The 13,753-nt window shown below is 39.1% G+C and overlaps 1 protein-coding gene across 1 annotated transcript in view; it reads right to left on the bottom strand.

The window, feature by feature from the left end:
* The window catches only part of UBE3C (ubiquitin protein ligase E3C), a 76,521-nt gene that overhangs the window by 18,867 nt on the left and 43,901 nt on the right, over positions 1 to 13,753 (bottom strand). Inside the window, exon 18 of the mRNA XM_084282658.1 lies at positions 10,952 to 11,199. Within this exon, the coding sequence (XP_084138784.1) occupies positions 10,952 to 11,199 (248 nt within the window). The remainder of the gene's footprint in view (positions 1 to 10,951; positions 11,200 to 13,753) is intronic.

Genomic DNA, 13,753 nt, shown 5'->3' with positions numbered 1-13,753 from the left:
TAAATTGGGCAACTTGAAAATATCTTTAATTACTACCACCCCTCTTAGCTAAGGGAGTGCAATATTGGAAACAAATCATTTTTGGAAACAGGACAAAGAGCAGTGTTTTAATTACTATAAAAGTCAGGCTAATCTAATGAAGTTTAATTAAAAAAAAAAAATCACTAAAACCGTGGTAAATGGAATTATGACAAACTTTTTTTTTTCTCTCCCCAAAGAGGTAACTTACACTATGACAGCCCCAGCACTGCGCAGAGCTGCTGAGATGTGCCCTGTACAACGGAGTGGCTGAATGAACTGAAACATTATCTGTCAGTTGGAATCTAACTTCCCAGTCAGCATGAAGTGATCCACCTACTTGCTGCTGCCACAAGATGCGATTCCTCACATTCCTGCCATCAGGAATTAGCTGATTCACCTGGGTTTGACTGCACCTTTCCTGGTCCTTCTGCAAGTGGGCGTGATGTGAAGGTTTGCTTCCTGTCAGCTCAGAACTAGATCCAGCTCACAGCAATGGGTGAAACCAGACCAAACAGCAGAGCATCTGTTTCGATGGCAGCACGACCACACAGCAGTCAGCTGCCTACGGGCTCTACCACCCTGCTGGGTACTTCTGGCACTGCAGCTACCCCAATGTCCCTAAAGGGGAGATTGCCCCCTCCCCTCTTTTCCTTTAGTGACCTGTTCTGGGGAGCTCTAAGCTACCCGATTATGAGTTTCCAACCCATTCAGCTCTCTCAACTGACCCTTCTGCAACATCACCATCCCAGAGGCACAAGCCCAGTGTGAGAGGCAGCTGGGGAAACATGACCACCTCTTATGGAGGTAGCCAGCTGTCGGGCTGACTTAGCTCCAGCATGAAGCTGCGCCCTTATAACATACTTACCCAGCACTGCTCTCCCCACAGAAGCAGTCCTTTTCTTCCCCAGCAGCCAACAAATGACATAGCTGATGGAAGAAACTGGCTTACTCATGGAGGGAGGTGACTTTGTTTGACTGTAAGTTCCTGTTCATACACTGCTTTAAGAGATCAAAGCCAGCAAGTTTAACCAACATCTATTTTGAAGCTAATCTTTTAGCAAATTTCAAGTGCTCTCACCCCTTGAAAAAGTTTCCTTTAACTCTTACGGTCATCACCTATGGGACCAGTGCCATTCTATGATGGATTCTGTGAGTTCTTGTTCCCAGCTTTCCTCTCTAACCAGCCCTTTTTTGATATTTTTTTTTTTTTTTTTTTTAATCTTGCCGTCCCATAAACTGCAGCTGACTACATAAAGAGAAAAATCCAGACAGGAAGCCATAAAGGGAACAACTGCTGGTCAAATATGACAGCAGATTTTGTTTCTAAGGGCTTGGAATATTCGCATTCCACTTTCATAAAGGTGAAACTCGCACATGGGAGCTTGTGGTAAGAAGCAGAGACAAGGCTGTATTCTGGGCCGCATCAAAAGAAGCGCAAATATCAGGGCAGGGAGGGGATTGTCCCTGCTCTGCTCTGCTCCTGTGAGACCCCACCTGGAGCCCTGTGCTCAGCTCTGGGGCCCCCAGCACCAGAAGGACAGAGACCTGTTGGGGTGGGTCCAGAGGAAGCCACAAGGATGCTCAAAGGGCTGGAGCAGCTCTGCTGTGAAGACACACTGAGAGAGTTGAGGTTGTTCAGCCTAGAGAGGAGAAGGCTCCGGGGAGACCTTACAGAAGCCTTCTGATATCAAAAGGCGGCTACATGAGAACTGGGGAAGGACTCTGTGTCACGGAGTGTGGTGACAGAACAAGAGGGAATGACTTTAAACTAAAAGAGGGTAGGTTTAAACTAGATATTTGGAAGAAATTCTTTACTGAGGGCAGTGAGGCCCTGGCCCAGGCTGCCCAGAGGAGCTGTGGCTGCCCCATCCCTGGCAGTGCCCAAGGCCAGGCTGGATGGGGCTGGGGGCAGCCTGGGCTGCTGGGAGGGGGCCCTGCCCATGGCAGGGGGTGGGATTAGGCAGGCTTTAAGGTCCCAGCCAACCCCCAACACACTACATGATTCTACGTCCATAACAAGAGCAATTGCACAAGCAACACAGTGCTCCTAGGTGACACATTCCCTGCTGCTAAAAGGCTGTGTCTGCTGAAAGGGCCAACCTGGATTTCCCAGCACTCATTTTTATTCACAGAGGCTAGGGATGCTCTTTAGGCAAAGTTATGACATCTCTAGGTAACCATTAAAATAACTTAAAAGCTTCTGAAACAAAAGGTTTTCAAATCTGCCTGTTTTTAGCAACATTTTTATGTGATTTTATTTATTTCTTTTATAAAATTCTATAAAACTTGTATTTTATATTTATATACTCTTCACCCCATATTTTCCCCACTTTCTCTAGATGCCTCACTAGTTTTGTTTGTCTGTTTTTGTTTAAACTGAATAGCTTAAAGAAGGTTTCTCCTGGTTAAATGGAAGAAGTAGTTTTTAGTTAAAGGAACTTCACGTGCTCTCTTTCCTCTCTGTGTGGAGTCCAATAGAAGACACCAGATTAAAAACCAAACAAAATAACAAAGCCTCCTGTGGTCAGTAGGTTTTGACTTCATACACAAACCACACACAGGCTGTTGGTTCTCTTTTAAATAATAATAGCTCTTTACAATAAAGCATCTAAATAGTGCCTCGCTCAATTAAAACTGATTGCAACATGGGCCAGCTACAAAACCCTTGATGCCATTCAGCAACACAGATCAGAACTCGGTAATCTAAACTGAAAAATACTCCATTCAGATACCTAAACATATCCTGAATGCGTTCATTAACCATCTGCGGTGTGGGGGAACAGGGATGGTTAAGGCAAGCAGCTTTGAGAACACAAACGTGCAGTTAGCAGCTTTATGTTATGGAAGAAAGATCTCAGCTGGAAGGACAGCTGCACGCACTACCTGGTAAGACAGGGAGAAAAATGAAACGTGCAGTCCTTGGGGTAAGTAGGACTTCGTCTTGTTTTCAACAGGAATAACATCTGACTGGGACGGTGGCAGCTCCCGCAGTTATGGTCTAAGCACTGCGTGGTCACAAGGTGCTGTTCAGGGATGTCTCAAAGGTTTAAGAAAGGGCTCTTCAAAAGGAAAAGAACTTGCCTCTTGTTTTAGAAGTGGACGAATTTCAACTAGTCATTTCTGACAGATGTGAAGACAAATTCGCATTATACAGCAGAGGTTACACAAGCATTACAAGATGCTTAATAAGGTTGTTATTGTGTAAACAACTTCACAGACGAACCAACTAAATCTTCCCACATGAGAGGCAGCTTTATTGCCTCTACTTACGCTTTCAGATCTATATTTAGTTCTCTCATTTATTATTTCAACTACATTCTTTCTTAAGAAAACTAATTAGTCATTGTTCCTACCTTCCATTAATCTTTCACAGCTCAGAACCGTATATTAAAACCTAAACAATGCTAAAGTCATATCATTAGAAAGATATAGGGGTAACAGGTTGAGGCAGTAAATGACTGGGCTTAAATTCAGTTATTTCCCTAATCAGCCCCCAAGACCGTAACCCCTTCTATTTCAGTCATTTTCAACAGTTACTATTAAATAATACTTAGCACTTACTGAGTGCAATAGATCTTCAAAGCTATACAGAACCATTAATAAAAATGATAGAAAAATAGCAAAACCATTAGAACTTCCTTCTACCACATTATTTATATTCTAGATATATTTCACCTTACTCACAAACCCTTTGAGGCCAGCAGGGCCTTTTCTACCCTAATGAGAAAGATAAAACTAAAAATATGTTACATGAAAATTAACATACACCTGCAGTTTAGAAGCACTTTCAAAGCCAGCGTATAGTAGTTTGAAGATAAAGTAACTTCTTATGGATAATGTGCTTTAAATTGAGCAAAATCAAATTGATATCGTTCCTAACAGCAATATGGGAAATAAAATTAATTAAATCAAATGCATGTCACAGAGCAGTATGGCTACTACAGAGTAGCTTTAAGTCATTTTCTCTGTTCTCTGAGCTCTACAATTGAACCATTTGTATCCTATTAGTAACGGATAATCTGGCACAATATCTCCCCTACATGACTCTGAAAACACATATTGCAGTTCTTACTCAAATACAGGATGCCTTTTCTGTTTTTAAAAAAGTAGAAGACCAAAATTCTACAGCTAGATGCATATAGTTAGGCTTCTGAGAGAGCTCTGTTCACATCCCTTGCAGCAGTGCTAACATCCTCACCTTTTAAAGCATTTTTTCGGAAGCAACTAAAGCCACGTGTAAATTGGTATTACTTTTGATTTCTCACTCGCTGGGAATCTGAAGTTGGGTAAGGCCAAGTCATAGAAGCTCCAGTGATTTGGGGTAACAAAGATTCAGATGCAAGTCAGCCTGTCAAATTTGCTGTAGTCAGTGTAAATATTCAGAATTGATTACAGGCATTAGATAAGCAGACAGCAAACTCATGATTGACTCATGAGCACATTACCATAAAAAAGTAGGGATACATTTCCAAAAACACTACTGGAGTGTATCAAGCATGCTACAATAGACACATATAGAAGTATCAAGCACCCAAAACAGAATCACAGAATCACAGAATTTTCTAGGTTGGAAGAGACCTCAAGATCATCGAGTCCAACCTCTGACCTAACGCTAACAGTCCCCACTAAACCATATCCCTAAGCTCTACATCTAAACGTCTTTTAAAGACCTCCAGGGATGGTGACTCCACCACTTCCCTGGGCAGCCTGTTCCAGTGCCTCACAACCCTTTCGGTAAAGAAGTTCTTCCTAACATCTAACCTAAAACTCCCCTGGCTCAACTTAAGCCCATTCCCCCTCATCCTGTCACCAGGCACGTGGGAGAACAAACCAACCCCCACCTCGCTACAGCCTTCCTTGAGGTACCCATAGAGAGCGATAAGGTCGCCCCTGAGCCTCCTCTTCTCCAGGCTGAACAAGCCCAGCTCCCTCAGCCGCTCCTCGTAGGAGCCTTGGAAATGCTGGTAATGCTTGGAAATGCTGGTACTTGCATAAAACCATCATTGCATCAGACTGTTTTTTACAGGACCAGTTACCTCTATAATTTATACCATGTACACGATACAAACTGCTATCAGTATCATTTGGGAGTTTCTGAGGGGTGCGAGAAGGAAGGGTTATGGTTATAGGTACCTGGGTAACTGACAATTATCAAACACTACTGAAGTTCTGTGTCTCAATTTTAAACACAATTTAATAAGAATTGAACATAGGAGGAAGCCAAATCCTCCATATTTAAATTCTAATCTCCTAAAACACTTGCTACTATGCAACTAACCTCTGGATATGCCTCTAGGATAAATCTGTACTGTAACAGCAGCGGAACTCGTCATTTTTAAAGAGAGCTCAAATAGAATAATTTCAGTAAGTATTCCAAACCTAATTGATTTAAATGGACATAGGTGTTCCCAACTGTGAAAAAAGATCAGGATACCATTACCACACACTCTAGCTGTTTATTTATTCCCTGTCTAGGAACCTGATTTAGAGGCAATAAAATGCAATCAGTACACAAAGCAGAAGCAGGAATCATCTGCTAATGGAACTTTTAATTGAGGAGTGACCACTGACATGAGGTAATTCTTTCCATGCAGAACTCCTTGCAGAGACCTCTATGCACTTTATCACAGTAAACAATCACTAACATATGCATTAAAGAAAATTTAAATACATTATGACCCAATAAATATCACAATCAATCAATACACACTTTTCCTTCCTGAAGATTTAGAGTTAAATACTGCATTTCGGTAGTCTTTTAGCGCTAGACATATATTTACAAGGTTAGTACTAACATAGCTATCTGTAATCAAAAGATAATCGTTATGTTAAATTAACAAGTACACAAAGGAATTGTCAGGCTGACAACAGTGCAGAAAACACACTCAGAATAGCTTAAATCGACATTCGTAAGGAAATAACTTCCAGAATGTATTAACTTTACTCTTGCAATTTTATTTCTGCACTATAAATGCATACTTAAAAGAGCAAGCAGCTTCCCATGGTAAACTCCTGTTTTGAGCATTTGAGATGATTCAGAATTTTTGGAGCCTAATGATCAGCTTGCTTTTAAGCAAAATGCTGAGTCCACGAAATCATTTGCAGGGTGACTGAAATGAATCAAACAAAAAGTTCTGTACAAATTACTTCCTTCTTTATATCATTATCACTAATTCCATACCTACATTCCTCGATACTAGTAGTATAAATTGTGGCTGCAGCACAAATCAATTAGAGTGGACTGATTTAAGCCAAGCCAAAGCAGATCTTAATTAAATGGACAATAAGCAAAGGGAGGCGTAGACTAAAATAAGGAAAAAAAAAAAAAAAAAAAAAGAACAGGGAAACAAAAACAAAACAGCTAGAGAAAACGAGGAAGAGTAACAGTGCAATGCCTGATGCACCATCCTACCAAGTATTTAAATCTATGATACCCAGTTCTTCTCAGTGTAGTTTTCTTGCTTTTGTTTCTCCACATACTTTTAGTTTGAAAAGGACACAAATATGTTATTGGAAACATTTGCTTGGATGTTTCAGCTCTGTACATAGATTTGAGAGTTTAGGATCTGATCTAGATCTGGCAGTGAAAAGGCTCCCATTGATTCAATCTATTTTAGACAAGGGCTCAGGATGATTAAGAACTACTTTAGTTTTTCTGCAAAATGGATACTGTAGACACCAGTAATCTTCAAATTGTACATTCTAGCCAGGAAGAATATTTTGCACAACAAATGAAATAATCACAGATCTATTCAAAGTTGAGAACTGTAACCCCTGGCACACACATACAGAAAAATAATCTAATAAATGATTAACATTCCACATTCAGGTTCTGCCGTTAAATAACTTAATTTGTTTGAACTAATTTTACCCTAAGTTTTTAAGTAATTAATTTTACTAAGATACATTTTATAGCATCTTCAATTGTGTGATTGTAACAACACATAGGTATATGCACAGAACAGTCCATTGTATCTTAAATCAGTATAACAAGCCACAAAAAGTCAGAAATAAACAACTCTACCCTTCATCAGTATAATATCCATCAGGCCACCCAGCTTACTGACCTTCCATATAACACGCTAAAACTTAAAAATTCATTGTTTTTAGTCCTTCATGCTTCTTGTGCTACCACAGTTCTTTATTCAGTTCCACAAAGTAAGGACTGTGCTCAACACAACAGCAACAACCTACCACCACATTTTGTTCTTTATGCTACCTTCCCAAACATTTAAGGCAAAGGCTAACTTTTGACAACATAGTTCTAAACCTTGTCAGAAGTCCATTTCAAGAACTACAGATTGTATTGCTTTGGAAAAGAGATTTAATATTATATTTCAAAGGTAGTACATATATTCATCAGCAGCATGAACGCATCACTCACTAATGCTCTTCAACAGAGAAGAAAACTGGAGATGGCTGGATTCACATAACCGATGGCATCGAGTGTGTTAAACAAAAATCTCTAGTGTCATAAAGATATTTTCCTAAAGGAGCAAAGACATTCCTTGGAAAACATGTACTTGCTGGTTCTTGCAGCCATTATGTCCAAAATGAAGAAGAGGAAACCATGGAAGTGATCATTCTGATCTTTCTACCTACTTCCTGACTTATTCTTATGTAATGCTATTCATATGTATTGCTAATACATCATGAAACACAGACAATTCTTACGATGTGAAATGTAAGCTGGGACAGGAGAAAGACAATACTGTATACGTTTAGATGTAGAGCTTAGGGATATGGCTTAGTGGGGACTGTTAGTGTTACGTCAGAGGTTGGACTCGATGATCCTGAGGTCTCTTCCAACCTAGAAATTCTGTGATTCTGTGATATCAGACTGAGCTTAGGTCTGAACACACTGAAGTTCAGACTGCAATTCTGCATCTGCCACTGTTTTACTGATCACTGCTTCTATTGAAATGGTTGACCAGTGCTTCCCCATTTCTGGATTTGCAGCAGATTTTCAAAGATCAGCCAGGAGAAAATCCTTCCTTCAGATTCTCAGGTGTTGTTTCCAAACTTCCCTTCTCCGGCCATGCTGCTACAAGCTTGGGCTGCCTGCCAACAAAATTTCAGCCTTCTAGTGAGCCAAGCCCACTGCGCTGCCAGAGCTGCAGCAGCAAAGTCTACATGAGGAAAGGTTTTTGGTGCTGACGTAACTACTGCCTGTGGAAAGGCAGTGAGCCAGACCAGGTGGTGACCACAGCCCAGTGCTACCTAGGGTATAAACAAAAGAACTGCCATGTCCCATCCACACCCCTGGGACTCTCTACATGGGACAAGTCCTCGCTTTCCAGAAAGGACATGCAGAATTTGGGCCCAGAACACCTCTGTCTGAACATCCCTGACTGCCCATGACACCTCTCAGGGTTCATAAAGTCACTCCTGTCCTTTCAGCAAGGGAAACTAAAGTTTCAAACCCCTCCGGTGGAGGAGGACTGCTATGTGAGGTGTGCACGGCAAGCTGAGCTTTTACATTTAAGAAAGAGGAAATAGCTTAAAAGGCACCGATGTTAAAATAATATTTACATTACAGAGCAAAGTCATTCAAAGTTGAGAAATGTAAACTTTGCAATTGTTTGATTAGCTGTTGTTTAAGCAAACTCATTTCTTTCGATTTTTTAAGAATGGCTTCAGACAACATAGGTGATTACACGATCACGTGGCATTATCTTTACGAGACCTTTTGCTCATTCAGCGATCAGTAAAAGTTGCATGGACAGGCTCGCAGTTCGTAATGTATTCAGTTCCATTTCTTCTCTAATTACAAAAATACAACCTAAGCAGTTAGTAATTCAGCAAGGGTTAAAGTAATTTTTAGATGCACCATTTTCATATGCACAGTTTATAAATATTCCAATGCTGGTCAACTCACGTAGAAGATGCCAAGCTGTTAGAAACTTCCCCATGAGAAGAAATGCCGAATTACCTGCAAGTCTATGGTACTGAAAATTAAATGCACTTGGATATTAGTATGAAGTGGTTACCAAGAGACAGAGAAATTATTGTATTTTAATGTATTTGTTTTCTGGTAACATTGAAACTTCTTGAATTTTTGGTGGCAGCACTCTTTACACACTGGTTTCCACAAATAAGAAATTGCTGTGGATGCCTGATTGCTTCCTTTGCATTTTATCTATTTTGTTTACAAAGGGGCTTTTAATAACCTATACTGCTCTCAAATAACCCTGTGCAAAGCACAAAATGGGCACATTTTTGAAAACGGGTGAGTGAGTATTCAATAACTTAACCAAGACCACAATACCGACAGGTTTTGAATCGTATGGTCGTGCCTTATCTTTCTGTTTAATTCATCAAGCTTCTACATACACCACTAAAAAGGTGTCTGTGCACCTGGGCAAGGGTAATTATTAAATAACGCTGTCAGTTCTTACCTTATGTAAACATTCTGCAAATACAAAAACAATTTATGCCTTCAAAATGTTAAATAATAGATCCTCTGATTTTAAAAAGACAAAACCAAAACTGTACTTGAAGCACTCTACAAGAGATAAAATACATTTTGCAACTTCTGTCTTTATGCTAAGATTTGAAAATCAATTACAGAAGAAAATTGTTACTTTGGCAGAGGAAACTAAAGACTCAGAACTCAGCCCTCCCCTGTTCCTAAATAAACCCCAAACATTTTTGGAGTGATGCAATTTCTCTATGACACCACAGCAGCAGTCACTTCCCTACTCCAAAAACCTATAAATACAGAAAAAAATGAAACCTTGAATATGTAAAATTGATTATAATCACAAACTTCTATTATATTAGTACTGAATACATTTTCCATTAAGAGCAGGAGTATTCTTCAAAGATAAATTTGTAGAAATGACTGATTTGGAATTTTCATTATTTTACAAGACTGGCTGTTGTAACAGAATGCATTAACACGGAATTTGCCTACAAAGTGGCAGTTCAATCTAAATCTGGCAGCCATAAAAAACAGGGATCTGTCTCAGATTTGTCAACATCCTCTTAAACTGCTTCCAGCTAGTTTAAAATAAGGACGTCTGACTGTATGTTAAATCTCTCAGCAAGTCAACAAAACGTTATGTTCCAGAATACGTAATGCAGCTAAATAAGACTAATGTTTTAAATATGCTCCATTTTACATAGCTGAATAGCCATCAATACTTTTTTTTTTTTTCTGAAATGGAACTTGTATTCCAAATTTTGCTTCAAAACTATTAGGTTTAAAAAATAGTTTCAAGGACTTGAGAAGAAACATCCTTAATTCTTAATCTGACCATAAACAAACAAACAGAATGTATTAAATGTTTAACAGTTTATTAAAAAAAAATCTAATTCAAGAGGGGACTATTAGTAATTGAATGTCCATAACAGCTAAAGAGCAAGCACTAAAACTTCAGAAAGATGCAATACGTATGAAAAACCAAGCAGAATTAGCGGAGCAATTTTTAAAAGGCTCATAAATATTGTAGATGCTCATAGCAAATTTTAAATGCTGCAAGAACTGTACCTCATACAACAAGAAACTGTTTGGTTCTGTAATCAATTTCAGAGATCACAAATTATGAAAATCTAACTCTAATCAAACTCCAAAAAGTCCCATATTAAAAACACCATAAACAGAGCAGTGCTATAGGCTTCAAGAAACTTAACTGTAAGTAAGAGGATAAACAGAGACAGACATACACACACTTCACTCAAATGGTAGTTAGGGTATGTCAGTTCCTCTACACTCCAAACTTACTGAAATGAATGAGAAGTTTGGGTAAGATCTAGAAATAATTCAGATCCAACATCTGATGGTTATTTTTCCTCAAGTCTAGAAAAATCACTATGTATGCCATCTACCCCCATCTAAAAACATTTACTGAATAATTTCAGTAATAATAGCTTTATATTATACAACACTTTTTTTTTTTTTTTTTTTTTTTTTTTTTTTTTTTTTTACCTTTCCAAGCATTCTTCCAAGAAAGTAGTAATGTCGGGCGTAAGAGTCTCCAACAAGCATCTGTGCAGCAGGGTTGGGATAAAGAAGTCCCTCATTGGTGGTTTTAAAAAATCCCTGGTTAGGGTTAAATCCCGATTTAAGCAGTTCATTCAAAAATTCTCTGAAAATTCCACCACCATCAATACCAGCTTCATCAAGACCATGTGCATTAAGCAAGTGAACACGAATGCGCTTTTTTAGGTCAGGTTCTGCAGAGGAAGGAGAAAGAGAGACTCAAATGTAACTGTCTACTTGAATTTAACTTGGATAAAAGCACATGTAACTATGGACTCAAAACATACCTATGCTAATTGTATATAAAAATATTAAACTAGTAAATAGCACTGTTGGAAAAAATCTATTACTGGCTTGAATTTTGGGATATTCAGCATGTAAAGCTCATTTTGCACAAGGGGTCCTGTTGTGAGAGACCTCAAAGGATACGATTGGAAAGATGCTAGTAGAGGGAAGAAAAATCTTACAAAATATGTTAATAAGCCCAAGATTTATTTGAAAATTCTATTTATAAAACATTAATGCAAGGTTTACCTTTCTTCTGTCTGAAGGATCATCAGTAAGCACTACATTCTCTTAAAAGGGGCTGACTGTTGAGCAACACCTTAAATAATTCTCTTTGACATTCAGATAAATATTCAGCCCTTTCTTTGGGTTACTGTCCTGCCTGCTCTCTGAAATAACTGCTTGCCCCTGGAAGGAGCAACGTGAGCACCAACGGCAAGGCTGGGGAGCTCATGGTCCTTAGCCAGCAAGCATCAAGATGTTAGCTCCACTCACTTCTCTTGTGAAAATCTCTTCTTAAATTCCAGCTGCCATCTATAATTTCTCTGTTGGAAATATGAAGTTATTTGAGGATGTGGAGGCATCAGCAAGACAGGCAAAAGATGTGTTCTGAGCATTATTTTTTTTTCTCCTAAGTCACTGAAAATTCTCTCAGAATTATTCTCACAGAAGTCCCAGAGCAAGCAATGTTCAGTCCTTGAATTATACACAGACCTGGGAAAATGGTCCTTTTTGCTCACTTCACTGAAGGCTTCCAAAGACCAAAAACACAGCTTTTATCTCAAACCTTCCATTGACTACACTTGCTTCCTGGCAAAGCAACCAATACCGAAGGAGAATCAATAAAGCCTTCTACTGCTTGATTCCACGTACAACAAATGCATGTGCTATGGATGGACAGCTAATGTCCACGAAAATCTGCAACACCTTGTAGCAACAGCATCTCCCCAGAACCACCTAGTGTCTTGCCTGCACTCTCCCATTAATGATTGCCTCTGGATCTACCAGGAATTTTCCAGTCTTTCCACAGGTTACAAACTGAGCTGGATTTTAAAAATTACCTACTAGTTCTTTACTGAAGTGAACTGCTCTGCTGCACAGAAATTCTGCTGGCTGGAAATACAGGATAGCCATTTTTAGATATAAGCATTGCAAAAGGTTCGGAATCTCATCACCATTCACAGCAAGACAACAGAATATGACTGCACTGGCAAGAGAGAGTCTCAAGTAAACAGGCATTCCCTACCTGGAGACCTATGAGATTAGCCACTGACGTTAAAACTCTTTTATATTGAAGTGTTTTATACATTTAAATATTGTGGGTTTTGGAGCCTGATGAAGAAAATCAATTGTCTGCTCCTCCACGTACTGAGGACCAGATTTATACCAAGAAAATTAGCCCTAAAACAAATTCACGTACTAAAACAGGTGAAAAGCTAGAGAAAGACACCCTCCCCCGCAAGTTAGTGCAATCTCAGAACAAAAGATTTTAGTTTTATAACCCATACAGCCACAATGCAACCGAACCATTATCTGTGGTCCACTAGGGGCTATTATGGAATGTCCTGGAAATTCCAGTACAGAAAAGGAAAAAAAAGGAAGAAAGGAAAAAGAAATGCTTGCACATTATTAAGCATATGACAACCAACCAAACAAGAACACAAACCCACAAGAAACAGACCAGTGTATTTCTGCTACTGCAAAATAGTTTTCTTCATGATCTCAGTTAAAGTATTATGAGGAACAAACTTCGAACAGCTCTTTTCTCAGTGCCAACAGAGAAACTGGATGCCTCTTCGAACAATGTCCTGTGCTCCCTCCTAATCAATTCTAGAACCTCACCTATTGCGTGATCCATCTCCCAGATCGATTTTAATCAACTCGTTCTACATAGTCTTAAAATTGCATCCCTTGCAATTTTCAAGAATTTCTTTTCTGTCTCCCACATGGTGCCTGACCTATTCCAGAACTAATATTATTTGAAAAAATTATAGTCCCAGAACACCAACTTTTTAAAAGAAGTCTAATGAAAACTTCTAACGAAGTTTTGATTGATACTAAACAGCACTAGGGAATACTATATATAAATGTGTATGTGCATACATACACACATGCACTAATACAGAAGTCTTCAGATTTCAGTGGCAAACTACCACTATGGCTTCTTTGTACCTGCAAACAGTAAAAATACACCCCAGGTACTGGATTCTGGTTTTGTCTTTCCTGAACTCACCAGGTTTCTAGAAGTACTTTTTTTCTCTATTTTTTCAGTCTCTCAAGGGCTGTCTGACCTTCCAGAATTCTGACTATTCTCTCTGACCTACATTACCTGTGACCATGCAATACATCCAAGCATCTAGGCTGTCTGACTGCAGATTAAGTCAGGGAAACATGCATTCTAAAACTGCTTTCATAGTTTAGTAAGACCACATTAAATATGATGATTACTTCATAGAAAACGTG

The sequence above is a fragment of the Netta rufina genome (assembly GCF_964035555.1).
Source record: "Netta rufina genome assembly, chromosome: 2".
Lineage (NCBI taxonomy): Eukaryota > Metazoa > Chordata > Aves > Anseriformes > Anatidae > Netta > Netta rufina.
The sequence above is the reverse complement of the archived record's forward strand: the minus strand, read 5'-3'. Positions and strand labels throughout refer to the sequence as shown.